Here is a 17,610-nt window from a genome sequence, read left to right as displayed (position 1 = left end):
CCCAGTCAGAAGGCTGCCATCTTGAGGATGGAAAAGGTCCCTCAGGTTCTCACAGTGCTATTGGCATCCTTTTGCTCCTATTCCCCATTCCTACTTCTGGATCTAAGCCCCTGAGGCAGGGGTGGTTACAGTCTTTCTTCCCTTGGCTTCTATGGGAGGATTCTGAGGTTGTTGGCCTTCCATTCTTGTGGTTGGGTTAAGGGGCCAGCTAGAATGGAGGGTTGATGGGAATCAAATAGGCTGCATTGATTTACATAGGAAAAGTGTGGAGCTACTCTCTGGAGAGAGAGAATAGGCTGGGTGTGTAGCTCTTGAGTGTGACTTCGAGAAAAATGGGCACTTCTTCAAGAAGCTTAGCAAAGATTCATATTATGTTTAAGACATTGGGGATCCAACTTGTGTTTCTTTTGAATAGGACGCCACGTGAAGGTGGACCTTCATAAGGGAGGAAGAAGGCTTACATTTATTCACATTGCATTTCAAGTAATTTTCTGGGTGAGGGAAGTGGTTTGGGTAGAAAAATCTAGGACAATGGCTTACAGTGGGGTTTTCTGAATTTGCATGGTCTTAGGACAGGACTGTGCGGTGTGGGCAGTCGTAGAGAGGGGCCCATGGGATGTTATATTATCAGGTGGAGGCCCTTCACCTCCCTTAGATTTTCAGGTGAAGCTGAGGTTTCCTTTGGGGTTGATTTCACACGAAGAGTAAACTCCAGTGCTGGAGTAAGGTGACACCAAACTTCAATTTCTTTTCTTAGTTTGCTTTAAAAATGGACTAGATGGTTAACATACAGAAGAATTTTTGTGTGGGTTCTTGCTCCTTAAATGCCAAACTGATGTTCTAATGCCGTTTGACATGTCTCTTGGGTGAATGACTCAGCCCTGGCCTCATGGACCCTCCACAGGCTCTCCTCCCTCAGGGGTGCAGGTGTGTCCCCACCTCAGTTGGAGGCCAGGAAACTAACCACAATCTCCTGGCTATGAGACTGTAGGCTCCTGCCTTGGAGGCAAAACAGGGTGAAACACAGGCAGGCAGGATCCCAAACCACAGAAGCTCAAGTTAGGTCATCTTTGTGAACATGACAACTTGCTGTCTCTCTTAGTCAACAAAAAGAAACATAGACCCATTCAAAAATGGCTTTAAAAGACAGAATTTGCATGACTGTGGCGACTTGCATTGAGTGCTGTTCCAAAGCGGTGGAGAATGAATTCGCCAATCTTCTTCACAAGCCAAGAAAGGTGCCAGGGTACATTCACACCAGTTTATAGAAGGACCGTTGAGTACAGGGGTTTAAATCATTTGTCTGGTAGCCAGTGAGTATGTTGTCTGATTTCCTGGTCCCTCCTCACATGCAGCTAACAACTTGGGGGACTGTGTGCTGGGCAGGAACCATCTTTCAAAGCCCTTGGAGACATTCATGGGATTGTCCCTCTGTGGGACCAGGCTCATTGGGGCAGTTAGAAATTAGGTTGAGGATCAGGTTAGTGAGGAGGAAGCAGTGACGGAAAATTATTACTCATGGGAACAATAGTTACCAATAACCATGAAAATAGTTATTCATGGGAACTTTGCCATGATTGGTATGGCCATTAACATGGTCATTTCATTTTGCCTTAAACGTAGGATCTAGTCCAAGGTGGAGGTAGATGAACCCTTAGGAATGCATAGTGACTATTTACCCAGTTTACCTGTGGGAATCAAGCACATGAAATTGCCTGAGTGAAACAACACTGCTTTGAAAAGAATTCTCTCACATTCACAGTGGATTTAAAATAATCATTAGGAAAAAGGGCCTGGTGTTTTGAGGAATCTATCAGAAATCTTCAGCTCAGTTTGTTCCTAGGGCAGAGTGACAATGGATTTACTTTGCTGAAGTCCTAACTGCTACTGTCAGGGTTATCCAGAAAGTCTAGATAATGCTACACATAGGAAACACAGAAACATTTTCTTTTCTAGACGGGCACCCCTGAAGACTAGAGATAAGAATCACTTTAAATATGAATTATTGATCCATTCCTCTAAGGCTGGGTAATAACGAACACTGTTTGTTCTTTGTAGAATTTAACGTCTGCCCAACCCACTTATAGCACATGGAGTTTGGCCTTACCTCACACAGCCATACTGGTTGCTTTTGACCCTGGCATGTATCTTACTGAGATCTATCTTGAGTGGAGGGAAAAGATTAATAGAATTGATTTTGAGTGCACTAAATTCTACCCATGACAGACATATTTCAGGCAGCTTCATGGAATTACTCATAGAGACCAAAACAGTTATTTCTGGACCTGGGGCTTCTTTGGTCACCTACTTCCCCACTGGTTGGCCCAGTCCCTGATTCCTATAGCAGACCTACTTAGGAAGGCTGGTGTATTTTCTTGGTTGCATTTTTCTGTAGCCTTTTAATCTCCACAGATGAGACAACTTAACATGCTTCTGCCACATGTGGCCAGAGATCTGCTTTGTGACAGCATCAGGACCAATCTTGTCTTGGACAGAGGGCTAGAAAAGACCTTGGACCTAATGTTAGTATCAGGTCATGGTGGTTCCTGGCTCCACCCTGGCTCCAGAAACTGGACTCTTACCTTGTCCGTTCACTTTATAAATGTTGATTGAGCATCTGCTATGTGCCAGGCCCACAAATGTGGCAGTAACTAAAACAGATAGAAATCCCTGCCCCTCTTTAACTTCTGTTTCATTTTAAGAAGCTACCATTTTGTCCTAAATTTCAATTGTCATTCCCTGGTCAGTAAGTCACTTCTTCTAGAACAGTATTTCTTTTTTCTTTCTTTTTTTTTTTTTTTTCAGAGAGAGAGAGGGTGCAAGTGAGGGAGGGGCAGAGAGAGAGAGAGAGAGAGAGAGAGAGAGAGAGAGAGAATCCCATGAGGGGCAGAGAGAGAGAGAGAAGCAGGGGTCACCTGAAGCGGGGTTCATGTTCACTTAAAGTGGGACTTGAACTCAGAAACCGTGAGATCATGACCTGAGGCAAAGTCAGATGCTTAACAACTGAGCCACCCAGGTGCCCTAGAACAATATTTCTTAAACTTCAGTGTGCATCCAAATCACTTGGGTAAATGCACATGTTAGATTCTGCACATCTAACAAGCTCCCAAACGATGCTGTGAGGATGCTGCCTGGCTTACGTGTTGAGTAGCAAGTATGGGCACCCAGCAGCATTAGCACCACCCATGAATTTGTTAGAAATGCAGATCCTTGGGCCTTGCTTCAGACCTACTGGCTCAGAATCTATCCTGCAACAGGATCCCCAGGAGTTGAGAAACATGTAGAGCACTGATTCCCAAAGCACATGCAACATCAGAAGCTATAGGTGACAGTCACAAAATACCTGTGGGTCTCATTCCCCCTTCCACAGAATTGGATTACCTGGCGGCGAGCACCCCAGGTGATTCTGACGGATACCAGGTCTGAAAACTCACAAGAGCATTTTCGGAGGACAATTTCTGAGCTTTGTGGCACTTCCCCATGGAAATAGCCTTAGAGACGACTTCATGATAGTCATCTGAGATTGTGTGCTCCTCTGAAGTTATCCTCACACGAGTCCCAGGTTCTTGTCCAGGGTCACATGGTTATAAATGGCGAAGCCTGGCCTGCAACACACGTGCAGTTCTACCACAGTCCTGCTCCCTACCCACCACAGGAATGACTCTCCTTGACTGTGACCCAAATCTTTCCCTCCTCCAGCAGAGTTTCAGCCCATTACCTCTAAGCCTCCACACCCTCACAAATTCTTTACTGCTATCCTCTCCCCACCCACATCACCCACCAGCCAAACCACACATTTAATTGGTTGACTTTCCCCAAAGACTGTTTCTGTCAGCCTCTGATGATCGTGGCTCTTCTTGGGGCAGGTGAAGTATGTGGGTGGGAAGGGTGTTGCCCTCTGGACTTCCATCCATCTTTCAGGAAGGCTGTTCAACTTTCTGCTCTTTGTCTTCTGTTCTGGCGTCTCTCTCAATAAGTGTTCCGCAGCCTTCTGGAATGTATGTGAGCACCTCCTCTCTTTGCTCTCAGCTTCAAGCGTTCCTCACTCTTTCAGATTGGCCGCTTTCTTCCCTCCCTATCCTATTCGGGGAGGTGCTGCTCACCAGTGAAGTTCAATGGACACACTTGGAACTTACGGTCTAAGATAGGGGTCCTAGCTTGGCAACCACATATTCTAACCCAGTACTTTTCAATCTTGAGTCTCTTAGGGAGTTTAAAAAACCCCATGTCATGGGGCGCCTGGGTGGCTCAGTCGGTTAAGCGTCCAACTTCAGCCCAGGTCATGATCTCGTGGTTCGTGAGTTCAAGCCCCGCGTCGGGCTCTGTGCTGACAGCTCGGAGCCTGGAGCCTGTTTCAGATTCTGTGTCTCCCTCTCTCTCTCTGACCCTCCCCCGTTCATGCTCTGTCTCTCTCTGTCTCAAAAATAAATAAACGTTAAAAAAAAAAACAAAACCCGATGTCTGGACTGCACTCAGATTGATTAATTTAAAAACTCATGTGGGAGATAGGCATCAGTGGTTTATAAAGCTCCCCAGGTGGTTCCAATGTGCAGCCAAGGTTGAGGGCCACTGGAAAATCCAGGTAAAATTGTTTCTGGATAAGCATATGTGCACTTCCTGGCAAAGCTAAGCCATAGCTTTTAGCAGATTCTCAAAGGTGTCCATGGCACCTTCCTCCTTCCCTTTCCCCACCTCAAAAAGGGCCCAGTGACTGGTCTAAGATAATAAATAAGCAGGGAAAACTTGCCAATTTTTCAGGAAACACCAAATACATGTGTTAATTAAATAAGTTAGGCATTAGCATGTAGAGCAGAGAAAGTACCTGTTGTTGCTTCTTGGGAATGTTCTGTTTGGTGGGATGGGAGAGTCCCTATCTCTCCCAATTAGCTGGGAAAACTGTGTGATTTCAGATGCTGCCCCTACACAGGTCTGATCACATCACCTAACTGTCCCACGGCTACGGGACCACAACGTCCTGGTTTCTTCATGACCTAGCTCCAGCCACCCTTTCTAGCTCATCTCCCTCACTTCTTCACACACTTGAGCCCCAAGAGGATGCTCACTGTTCAGTTTTCACACACCGTGCCTTTGCTGTTATTCTTTCCCAGGCTCCACCCCCTTCCCCAACTCTGCCTGCCTTGGGATGGGCCTAGGAGGGGAGGAAGATAGAAGAGAATGGCTGGAGGTGGGTTCTCTGGGGACAGAAGGTACTCAGTTACATTTGTCAAAGTGAGTAGGGCAGCGACCTCAGGAGTTCCTGCTTGGGGAGTAGGGGGATGATGTACAGAGATTCAGAGAAGTTCTGGCCTTCGAGAGACTAAGATGCCAGTGTCGGGGAGGTGGACCAGTGATTTGAGGAGTGCAGGGAAGCATACTAGGTGCTCTGAGAGGAATATGTGGACGGGACCTGTGGGGTGGGAGGAGGAGTTGAGGGTCTGGAAAGACTTCATCTAGAAAGGGACTGATTCCCAGTGTCCCAGAAAGGACCCCAGTGGAGAGAGATGGGCCTAATCAGGAGGCTGAGACTAGATTATAGAGGGCATTGAATGCCAACCTGAGGACACTCACCACACACAGACTGAGCCCAGCTGGTGCCCCCAGGTCTTGCCAGCTTTTAGTCTTGCTCCCTCAGGAAGTCTTTGCTATATGAAGCTGTTGAGGCATAGGAGCTAATTTTGAAGCTGTGTCTTCTGCTTAGGGGTGTCTAAACTTGGGAAGGTGCTAGCTTTTTGCAGGGAGCCTTGGCCTTCTGTAGAGTCTCCTTTCCCACACTGCCCATGTTCCCAGGCCCCTAGAACAAGTCAGGGAGCCAGGATCTCTGACCCTATAGATAAGAACAATGACTGTACTTCCCAACCATAAGTCAGGTGGGACATAGGTATGAAAATGGACTGGAAAATGGGCAGTTAGAGGCCTCTCAGAATAGCAGAGGAGGAGTGGAGTAACCTCCAGATCCTTGGGTTTGAAACCCCGTGCTAAGTGCTGGGAATTCAGTGTTGACTGACACCACACAGACACTGCGTCTAAAGCGCTGCAAGAGAAGATGTTCAATAAATGTTGAACATCTGCTTTCCTGGGCTGAGAATCCAGGTTAAACAGTTGTACCTCCCCCCCCACCTCCCCCTGCAAAGAGGTGGATGCCCCTCCCCTAAGGCCTTCACCCCTTCCACTTGGGCTACCAGGATTCTCTAATTGTTCTACACTTTAATAAGGCACAGAGGGCTCATTATGTATATCCGGGAAATCCTCCCCTCTAATCCAAATCAGGAATTACATCTGTATTAATAAACATTTTAATTAACACTTACCAACTGCCAACAAAGTGTTAGGTGTAAATAACAGGTGGGTGCAGGTTGAAGTAATGAGACTAGACAGTCACTGCTTCCTTTCTATTCCATTCAGAAATTTCAAGAAATAATTCATATGCTATCTCTTTTTAGAAACAAGCTGATAAATTCTCCTGAACCCCGAAACTATTAATACACAAATACTTATCATTGTTTGCCATTTAAACATAAATATTAATAATTTAACTTTGGCATGGTGCCTCTCATCTCGGATTCATTTATTCTTTCACTCAGCAGACAGTCAAAAGGTGTTGGAGGCACTGTTCTTGGTGCCAGGATACAGCAGTGAGTGAATAAGACAAAGTTCCTGATCTTAAGAAGTTTACATTGTGGTAGGCAAAGACAGATAATAAGGAAGCCAACAAATACACCAAAAAATACTAAATGGTGAGACGTGCGGTAGGAAAATGTAAAGTGGGGTAAGGAGAATAGGGAGGGTGTGTGTGTGTGTGTGTGTGTGTGTGTGTGTGTGTGTGTGTGTGTGTTGCTTTCTTTCTGTGGCCAGGGAAGGCTTCACTGATTAGGTAACATTCAAATGACACAATTTACTGGTTTATTACATATAGGTCATGAGAGAACGAGGTGTCTGGTTGGCTCCTGGGCTTTTTACTTGAGCAACTGGAAACATGGAATTGCCACATACTGAGATGGGGGATGCCTTACGGGTACAGACCAAGTTCGGGAAGTTGATTTTGGTCATGTGATATCAAGTAGGCAGTTAAATACACCAATCTGGAATCCAGAGGAAAGGTTGAGACTGGAGATATAAATTTGGAAATCTTCAGCTCCTGGGTGTTTCAAAACCCAAGCTAGGTGTGACCACCAAGGGGATAAGTGTGGACAGAGGAGATTCGAGGACTGAGCCCTGGGCATGCCTCCACTGAAGGGTGAAAATGGTGAGGTGAAAATGGAGAAAGAATTGTTGATGAGGAAGGAGGGAAACCAAGAGAGCGGATACCTGGACACCAAGTGAAGATAGTTTTTCAAGAGCAGGGAGTGAGCAACTGTGTAAAAACAATGCTGATAGATGCTGAGTATAATGAGGCTCAAGAATTGACCATGAGATTTGGTTGTGTAGGGGTCGAGGCCCTCACCAGAACAGGTTCTATGGAGAGGAGGAAGGAGGGGAGGCAAAAGTTTGATGCCAGATTCTGAGAGAGACAGAGATGTTGTCTTAGCCATTGGGTACTGTTTTTGAAGAAACCAGCTATAAAAGACAGTTTGAATATGGACTAGATACTAGGAAACTATTGTTAATCTTTTAGAAGTGAAAACAGTAGTATAGTTATAGTAATCTTAGTCTTGACAGATACCTACTTAAATGTGTAGGGGTGAAGGTTTGTGACGTCTGCAATTTATTTTCACACAGCTTAGCAAAAAACCATATATAAAAATATATTTATTTATTCAAATAGTATACAGAGAGAGTAGAATGTTAACATTGATTGCATTGGGTATATGATGTGTTCATTGCACTATTCTTTCAACTTTTTGATATGTTTGAAATGCCTCTTTATAGAAAATTTGGGAGAAAATACAGATTCTGGGCCTCACTGGTGGCAAATGGAGCTTTTAAAAGGCCACAGGTGACTCTGCTATACCATCTAGGGATGAGATCCACTGATCCAATGCCCCACTGAGCATAAAACCGAGGTGTAAATAGTTGAAAGACTTTCCAAAGGACAGAACAAAGGCTGAAATTCATGTTTCTTGGCTTCCAGTCCTGTGTTCTTTCTTATATATCCTTTAAAGGAATTTCCTAGATAAGAAACCTTACCCTCTTAAACACCTAAAACTATTTGTCAGCAAACTGCACAAGGTAAGGAAGGATTTGGGCACCTACAGCGTACTCAGTTGTTAAAGTCAGATTATCAAGAGGACTGAAAATTATTAGAGGGTGAAAAAACTATAAGGTACGAAGGGCAAGGGCAGTCCTAATTTTTACAAACTTGAATTGTATTGAAAAGCTAAATTTTCTCTTTTAAATAATTTTATTACTTTTAGTGAATATAATCCATGAGATTGAATTTTATTTCACACATTTGTTAAGATTTAATATATAGACAAAATCATAGATGAGGAAAAAATCTGAAAGTCTTGATTGTTAGTTGGGGAATGGGGTTACAGATGAAGTTCCTAGTGTTGAAGGAGTTCCTTGCAGAGAGAAGTGAAGAACTGAAGATGCAGATTAGGTCCCAATGTTTAGTGGGAAAGGCATGAGTCTTGGCATTCAGACAAAATCTGGGTTCGAATTCTGACTCTGCCATTTACTAGTTTTGTCACATTAGGCAACGTATGTGAGCACTCCAAATGAGTTATTCAGTCCCTCTTGCAGGCAACTGTGCTGGGTGCTCTAATAAGGCACGTTAACATAAGATACGCAAGGTCGTGCCCTCCTAGAAATCCAACAGATAATTAAGGAACGGGGGATATTCAGGTGGAGGTTCTAACCCTGAAGGGACTAAGAGCAGCTCTTAACCAGGAGGGGATGAAGTTGGGCCGGAAGAAGCAAAAGAAGGCAACATTTTAAGGAAATATGCGGGAGCCTGGTAGTCTGGAGCAGCTGAGAAACACATACATAGCCTGTGGCTTTAATGCAGGTGGCTGCGATTATTTAGTGAAAACAAGTGTGGAAAGACCTAACTCTGCCCCGGAAGTAAGAGGCAAGGGTTGGAGCGCGAACCCTGAGCGCTTTTAAACTCCCTCTCTAGTAGAGAAAGGGAGTTCAGCCTCCACCACTACAAAGATAAAACAACTAGCTCATATTGAACACAAGCAAGAGACAGCGTCGGGTCTGGAGGTTTATTTGGGAGGGGTGGGGGGCGGCGTGGGGCGTGGCCTGGAGCAAATCATCACGTTCTCTTCCGGAACAGGCCTGTGCCCCGGAAGAAGTTGCTTGTTGAGTGCTTTGGCCGATTTCGGAGACTGTTGGGGGAGTTGTCGCCATGTTCCTGTCCGCGGTCACCTGTAAGTGGGGATGGAGGAGGCGGCAGGGACTGCGGCAAGGGCGGGAGGCCGTGACAGGCAGGCTTCGGGACGGTGCGGGTTTGAGGGCGCGCGCCGGTCGGGAACCTGCCGCTGCGACTTGCCAGGCCTTCAGGACTACAGCGTCCGGCATGCTCCGCGGCACTCCTCCGTGGGGTTTGGAGGTCTCTAGTGCTAGTTCTTCATCCCTTTGCGGTCGCAGGGACGGTCGTGTCTGGTCAGCAGGAGTGGGGTGCTTTCCCTGTCCTTCGTAGGGACGTGTCAGCAGAATCTCTGCACGTCCGAACTGGGGGGGGGGGAACCCTCAGAATTTTTATTCCACTCGTTTCAAACTCTGAAGACGAGGAAATGGCTTGAGAGAGGCAGTGACTAGGTCAATACAGCTGGGCTGGGAAAGAAGTGTTCTGGCTTCCCAATTCTGCACCAGGCCAACTGTTCGATTAGATTTAGTTTCCCTCCTCCATCTCATGTGGTTGCTGAAATTTGCATGGGTTAACTTGTCAAACCAGAGGCTTGTTCCAGTGCAAATATTTGCACCTAGAAGAGGAACATGTGGAGCAGATCTTAGAGCGATTTGAAAAGTAACCAGCCCCACTGAAAAGGGATTGTGCAAAGCATTACATCCAGAATTGTGTTGGTTTCATTGGATCTTTGTCTTCTTTCCAGAATCTTAGCGAGATCCCTACAAGCTAGGGAGTAGTTACTTGAGTGACAACCCATGGCATACTTCTATAACTTACATTATTTATTACAGACATATGAACTTTGCATAAGAAAGATAATAAATTGATATTTTCTTTTCTCTTTCAACCTTTCCTCTCTGCGAAAAAGTTGCCAAGAGCAAGTCAAAGTAAGTAAGGTTTTTCTTTCTTTTTTTTTTTTTTAACTTGTTTATGTTAGATTTGTTTTTCCAGCCCCTGCCAATACATCCTTATATTAATTAAACTAAGCATTTGGTTTCAATTTTCTGAAAGTTGATTTGAGGATTACTTGGTGAATCGTTTTGGGTCTATGAACGCTTTCAGAAAATATTTTTCCCCCTGCCCAACTGATCTACTTAAGTGAGCCATTCAGATAATTAAAGGAGCTCTTGCTCCCTTGTTCCTGAACAAACCATCAGGGTTCCCATGCTCTCTTTGGAATACTACCATATTTCTGTTTCTTCAAAGTCAGGTCGAAGGGCCATTTGTTTGGAGGCCACTACAGGAATCTAGCTGAACAAGCTGTGATTTGATTGAACTACAGAGTCAGTTTTGATGAGTTGTGTGATCCTTTGCATTCATAGAATAAGCATTTCAAAAATAGCAAAGATTAAAGATTCCATGCTGTACCAGAGAGACTATAAATACCAAACTGGCATCTCAAAATAAAATTTGTAGACAATAACTGAAGTAAGATTTCTGTGTTAAAAATAGGAGAATTATTTTCCAGAAAAAAAAAAAAAAGGAAAATTCTAAAGCAGGCTTTACTTACAACCCAAGACATATCACAAATCTTAAAACTAGGTTTTTGGATTAAAGTTAATGGAAAACATATAAGTTAGTGCTTTCTACCAAATAGCTTTTATTCATACAGCTTTTCCCACAATCCAGTTTATTTATGTTAGAATTCCCACGTCTAAATTTTGTAGGAATCTCCAGTGCCTCTGGTTTCTTTAGAAACCCTGCCTCTCACGTTCTTTGTATCCTTCTTATGACATCTGCCAAATATGTCTTACCTTATAGACTTTGTGTTCACCACTCACCTTCCATACTATACTGTTGGTTCCTGGAAGGGGCAGTTGCAGCCTTATAGAGCTTTGCATTTGCCACAGTGCTTTCCACAGAGTAAGCGCTTAATAGGTATTTGTTAAATCTTTTTGAATGAAGGACTAATTATTGTCTTTCTTTTTTTTTTATGTTTGTTTATTTTTGAGAAAGAGCGTGAGTGGGGGAGGGGCAGAGAAAGGGAGACACAGAATCTGAAGCAGGTTCCAGGCTCTGAGTTGTTGGCACAGAGCCCGACTTGGGGCTCGAACTCATGAACTGTGAGATCATGACCTGAGCTGAAGTCGGACGCTCAACCGACTGAGCCACCCAGGTGCCCCTATGGCCTTTCTTAATTAACAAATATTGTGTACCTTTTATGTGTGAGGCACTGTGCTAGACATTGAAAGGGATGCAAAGATGTGTACTGTATTTTTTTTTCATTTTACTTTTTTTTTTACATTTATTTATTTTTGAGAGACAGGGAGAGACAGAGTGTGAGCAGGGGAGGGGCAGAGAGAGAGGGAGACACAGAATCAGAAGCAGGCTCCAGGTTCTGAGCTGTCAGCACAGAGCCCGACACGGGGCTTGAACCCACGAACCATGAGATCATGACCTGAGCCAAAGTCGGACACTTAACCGACTGAGCCACCCAGGCGCCCCGATGTGTAATGTATTATAGATGCTACAGATTCTCTTTGGAATAGTTAAGAAATAAGATAGCATGGTCTACATAGGGAAGCCAGACACACAAACAAGTAACAGTACAAGGGATTAGAAGGTCTAGTGAGGCAAAACATGAACTTTATGCTTTGGATGACTATAACTTAAACACAATATGAGGGAGAACAAGATTTTGCATGTTAATAGTGTAAAAGTTACCATCCTTTTATTTTGTCCCTGTCTAATTTTACTCCAGTTACACACCTCCTGGAAGATAGGGCTCTTTTGTGATAGCCAGCTTTATGATTTCTTGACTAGCCAGCTAGAGTTACCAGCACTTTTGTATTCCCCCCCCACCCCTTCCTGACTTCTCCTTCTAAGAGGTGAGTGTCTGAGTCTGTTCCACAACGTGGTTTGATTGTTCTTGTTGCTTGGTTAGTTGATTGCCAAGGTATTCTATAATAGAACAGACCTTGGAAATCAGAACCATTGAAATTGTGATTTATGGAAAATGTAGGCTGTCTTAGAACTGAACCTTTTTGGGTTGATATCCCACAGCTAACACTACTGTACAGAGTTCTCAAAAGGTGTCGTCCTCCCACGACTGATTTTAGTTTATTTCCTCAGCTTATAATAGCTTATTTTTAAATCTTAGAACCATTCTGGTGAAAATGCTAAGCCAAGCTGGGACAGGTTACTCCTTCAACACTAAGAGAAGCCGACTACGGGAGAAACTGACTCTCTTACATTATGATCCAATTGGTAAGATTCAGATAAATTACTCCACAGTAAATTCAGATGCTTTCAAGGCCTGTTGCCCTTTCCAGACTGATGCTGAACGTCTTTTGGCCATTTTTGTGGCCCCTCTGACACTGTAGCATTCAGTCAGCAAGTATATGTTGAGTGTTTACTATGGTGCCACTTACTATCCCAGGTGGTGGGATACACCAGGACACCTTCAGGCCCAGTCCCTGCACTCTTGGTACATACAGTCTGTTTTGGAAGGGAGAGAAAAAGAAAAAGAAAAAAAAATGACGTTCTGCTGAGTTCTTTGAGAGACACAAGCAGGATGCTGAGATACACGATAAAGTTGGGGAGAGGCAGATTCCACCTTTGTCTTATTCTTGAATAGGATAGATCTGATAAAGAAACCAGCTATGTAAACAGAATAGGTGATACTGTTCTGGAAACGGAAAGAAAAGAGTGTCTTCAGAAGGGGAGGGAATATTCTCCTGGGATCATTTAACAGTGGCAGGCAGTTAGGTCCCGATTTGAATTAAAGGAGTATGGTATCTATATATTGATGGAGGAAGTTAAGAAATGTCATTTGTACTCTCTGCTAAAATGCCATAATAAATGGTAGCTTTAAATAGTCTCGGTAGGTAGAAGTATTTGTCCAGAAGAGACAAGTGTTTCCAAGGCAAGATTGCCTGCTTACAAAAGACAGCAGCTGATTGCTATTGGTAGAAGCCCAGTTTTGTTTTTGGGTTTTGTGAGCAGAGTTATGTGAAGTAAACTAGCAAACCAATGATTTATTTTAAAACTCCAGGCCATTTGCTTAATTTTTGTGCCCTTGATTCTGAACAGCCTCTTTATAAATGTTTCTTAGTAAGAACTGTACTGGAGCTTCTGGGTTGGTGAACACGTATTGACTATGGGAGAGTGACCTGTGCACCCCTTGCCCACACCTATGCGTCACTTCCATCTGACTGTTCCTGAGTTACTAATAACTGGTAGATCATGTCAGAATTTTCCTTCTTTTTTTAATCATGCTGTATTATCTTTAATTAAGTATAAAGACTTCCAATCATATCACCTACAGACCATTTTATCCACTGCTCTGGCCACCAGTCTCTTGTTTCTCTCTTCAGCAATGGTGAGGCAGACACCCTTTCCAAGGGGGAGAGAAAGCCACGGTTTGTTGCCTTTGCCAATAACAAAGATGTTGGAGAGCCAAGTGGCAAAGCTCTTGCATTGGCATCTTTCACGTCAGCTACATCAAAAGAACCAGGGTGTCTCTCTCTCTCTGTTGGTGATTATACCAATTCTTCCCAGGTTGGCATCCCTGGTCACCACTCACAGATTACCAGTGCCAAACTTGATGAAAGCAGTAACCTTTCCAGTCTCCACCATCAGTCTGAATGGTGTCCTTCACCTTGATGAGGGGATCAGCATAGCAGATGATGCAAGCATAATGGGTGACCAGGTGAGGGATTCCTTTTGTTCCCACAAAGATCTTTTTCACTTTGCACAACTGATACTTGGCCTCCTCAGGTGCAATATTATGAACAGCAAAGCAGCTCTTGGTGTCACAGATCAGACAGAAATTCTCCCCAGTCTTGTCAATGTTGATGTCATCCATAAAACCAGCAGGGTAGGTTGTTATCAGTTGGGATCTTGCCATCAATCTTGGTAAAATGCTGCATACTGATCTTTACTTTATGTGCTGTGAGGGCATACTCAAGTCTGTTCCTTAGGAAAATGATGAGAGAGAGATATTCTCTCAGCTTATGGGGACCAGTAGATGGACAAGGGGCAAACACATCAGTTTATCCAGCATCCAGTCTTTGGAGCTGCTACGTGCTTCAGATGCTTCTTGGGACCACAAGCCGTGGCTCTACTGGGCATGAAAAGAGAGCAGAATTGAGCTGAATTGTAAGACACCCACTTGGTGATCAAGATTGAATTGGTACCAGAATCTTATTTCCCAAAATTAATCCATTATATAATGAAAGATACTTAACCTCATAATCAACTTTTTCATTAACTAAGAATAAGACTCTCACTTCTGGCCAAGATGGAATAATAGGAATCAAATTTCCCTTCCCACTGGAAATAACAACAAAAGGACAATATTTGCAATAAAAGACCATGATCCCTGAAAGAAAGGAAACAGACTAGTGCTTGTGAATAACCAGACAAAATGGAAATTTCTGTCTTCTTTGCTTACCTACACAAGTCTCCTATCTTCAGATGTCATGAACACAAGCACCTATACTCTCCAGGCGATCTCCATGTTCTAGATGAAGAATTTTATGCAAAGGATTTTAATCAAGGACACAAAGCTAAAGTACGTTTCAGAACAAAGATTTGAACTGAAGACTCTCTGACTCTAAACCCCGGGCCCTAAATTATTCTGTGTAGGGACCTATGAATGGGAGGTTTTACGGGAGGCTAAAACCTACCTACCATTGCATGACTTCTGGGCAGGCATTAGTGCCAATCCTGACTAGCAGCTACATTCACAGCTGCCTTCAGAGTTTGTACAGAAGGTCTCATGACCGCTGTTGTACCATTCATTATGCTGCATTCATTCATCAGTGTCTAAGAAAAATAAAAATAGTATCGCCTGCAAAAAAACCCACAAGGGCCCTTACCAGTGTGAGGAGCATATAAAAAAGACTCTTGAGAAGCCCAGTTGTCAGCTTAAAATTGGATGATTTTCATTCTTTAACGGAAATAAAATTCTCTGCCGTTTTTACAGTGTTAAAATTTCTGGTCATTCTTTGTCATAATATAAAAGGAGTTCTAGGTTTGTACCTGATGATTGGGAGTCTGAATTCTAGGATGTGACCACATATGGTAGAAAAATTATTACAATGGTAAGGTATGTCTCTTAGTCCTTTTGGGTTGCTATAACAAAATACCACAGACTAGGTGGCTTATAAACAACAGAAATTTATTACTCAGAGTTCTGGGGCCTGGGAAGTCCTAAGTTCAAGGTGCCAGCATGGCTGCTTTCTGGTGAAGGCCCTCTTCCTGGTTCACAGCCTGTGTTGTCATCTTGTCCTCACATGGAGGACAAGGGCAAGCAAGTATTGTGGGGTCTCCTAATAAAGCATTAATCCTGGTCATGAAAACTCTACCCTCGTGACCAAAGCACCTACCAGAGGCCTTGCTTCCTAATGCCATCGTATTGGGGGTTTAGGATTTCAACATATGAATTTGAGCGGGGGGGGGGGGTACACAAATATTCAGACTATAGCTATATGATAGAGTTGGTGTGATTTGTTTCTCCTGATTTCTTTGTATCAGCTGGTAAAAGCTCAAAGTGATGAACTTTACAGAAAGTAATTGTTTTTCTAGCATTTAGCTCTTTTAGAATTTATATTTAGGAACATGCACAACGTTAATAAATGTTAGTTGAATAACCTTTTATGATATTTTCAGCATGAGAATGTATTGGGATTTTCATCCTTAGTACGGAGGTGTTAGGAACTTATTTGTCAAATTGATTTTAAGTTTTGAGATTGGGAAAGAATACCACAAAAAACAGTTCTGATCATAAGTTGAAAGTAGGAGAAAACATCCATAAAAGACTGTTAGAACTTTTCTGATAAGGAATGGTCTAAGCCTTCACAGCACAACTTTGTCCTTTTCTGAAGAAGAGAATGTTCCGGGATAGTGGACTGCCTGGCTTTCTGCCCATCTACTGAATGCCCTGCAGGCTAGCATGATGATGTTTGCCTTGGGGCCTGCCCCATTGCCCGAGGTACCAAATAGCTTGGCAGTTCTCCCAACATATTTTACTGCAGTGAATAAATGACTAGTTCAAGGGTAATGTTTTGTTAGTCTGCTTTATAAAGGAAATCAGTAAGGACACAGAAAAATTCCCAATTATTTGAACATTTCACAGTATACTCTGGCTAGAACCAGCCTGCCTTTTCAGACTCCTTTTCTTCATATAAAACCAGATGCTAATTTCCAAGGAGGAAGGACCAAATGCTGAGGCATAAGCTTATTAAACTTTGTTGAATATATGAAGGCTTATCGTAAAGAAAATGAAAACTTGTCATTTTTGATTCCTTGGATGACTAAACAAGACAATATAGACTTTAATTGAAGCAGAGTTGATTTAGGTTAGACGTAAGGAAAGAACTTGACGGATTCATTCTTCTATGAGTTCAGCAGCAAATATTTTGACAGAAAATTAATTTTTGTTTATGATCATGGATAGCAGTGTATTATTTCAGCTCAACTGTGTATCTAGCAGCAACCCTGTGAGGGAGATGGACTTATCCCCCACACCGGGAAGCAAACTGAAAGCAGAACATGTTGAGAAATTTGTCCAGGGACTCCCAGCAGATATAAGTGGTAGAGCCAAGGTTGGAACCCAATCTTTCCGATGCCAGGCTCCCTATTTTTTCTAGTACATGGAGCCAAAGTAATCTTCCTAATTTTTTTTTTTTTTTTTTTTTTTTTTTAATTAGGATCTTCCACTGGGGTCAGCCTAGCATTCAAGGCTATGGAGCCCTACTGTCCTCTTACCTCTTACCACTGTTCCTTGGTACCAGATGTGTATTCCTTTTGTAGTTCATCCAAAGGCTGCTCTTTCGGGACCAAACTTTCCCTGTCCGTGAGGTGTTCCCTTACCGGTCCAGTCCCTTTGATCTTTAGGGTCCTACTTCCTGGACATTCAGGGGCTCTGCTCATACTTCTACAAACTCCACATTGCTTAGCACAGTTCTGTGGACTGAAATATTTATTCTTTGGAGTAAGAGAATGAATTCAGTGAGTGAATCCGAAATTTTTCATGAATAAAGCCTTGCTTTACTGATCTTAGTCACTCCTATTCTGGGTAATTTAAATAGTCTCCTGATTGGTTACCAGTGAGATGGGTTCTGGTTTTCTTTTTAGCCATTTTTTTAGTTCCATGTAGAAAAACATGGAAACATTTTCTGCAGTGAATCATATTGTTTGATGGGAGACTATTGTGGTTTACCATTTTATAATGCTTTGTAGTCCCTCTTAGACTTTGAAGGAGCATCAATTTTTAAAATATTAGATATTTTTACTACTACTTTACTACTTTTAAAATATTAGATAATTCAGAATATATTAAAAATACCTCTGTACAGTGTAATAATATA

At 43.1% G+C, this 17,610-nt stretch overlaps 2 protein-coding genes across 8 annotated transcripts in view; one reads left to right on the top strand and one right to left on the bottom strand.

The window, feature by feature from the left end:
• The first annotated feature begins 3,564 nt into the window (after positions 1-3,564).
• MRPL33 (mitochondrial ribosomal protein L33) overlaps positions 3,565-17,610 on the top strand; it is an 88,692-nt gene continuing 74,646 nt past the window's right edge. Inside the window, exons 1-4 of one of the 6 annotated variants that reach the window (XM_053201077.1) lie at positions 3,565-8,947; positions 9,221-9,314; positions 12,396-12,502; positions 13,786-13,946. In XM_053201077.1, the coding sequence (XP_053057052.1) occupies positions 8,884-8,947; positions 9,221-9,314; positions 12,396-12,502; positions 13,786-13,946 (426 nt within the window). In that variant the 5' untranslated portion in view covers positions 3,565-8,883. The other 5 variants (XM_053201076.1, XM_015064186.1, XM_053201078.1 and 2 more) reach the window with 5 other exon arrangements.
• RBKS (ribokinase) overlaps positions 13,813-17,610 on the bottom strand; it is a 100,178-nt gene continuing 96,380 nt past the window's right edge. Inside the window, exon 8 of one of the 2 annotated variants that reach the window (XM_015064185.3) lies at positions 13,813-14,355. In XM_015064185.3, the coding sequence (XP_014919671.3) occupies positions 14,326-14,355 (30 nt within the window). In that variant the 3' untranslated portion in view covers positions 13,813-14,325. Of the gene's footprint in view, positions 14,361-17,610 lie in introns of both variants that reach the window. The other variant, XM_015064183.3, reaches the window with a different exon arrangement.

The sequence above is a fragment of the Acinonyx jubatus genome, chromosome A3 (genome assembly GCF_027475565.1).
Source record: "Acinonyx jubatus isolate Ajub_Pintada_27869175 chromosome A3, VMU_Ajub_asm_v1.0, whole genome shotgun sequence".
Lineage (NCBI taxonomy): Eukaryota > Metazoa > Chordata > Mammalia > Carnivora > Felidae > Acinonyx > Acinonyx jubatus.
Note: the sequence above shows the minus strand (reverse complement) of the source record. Positions and strands in the feature narration are given on the sequence as shown.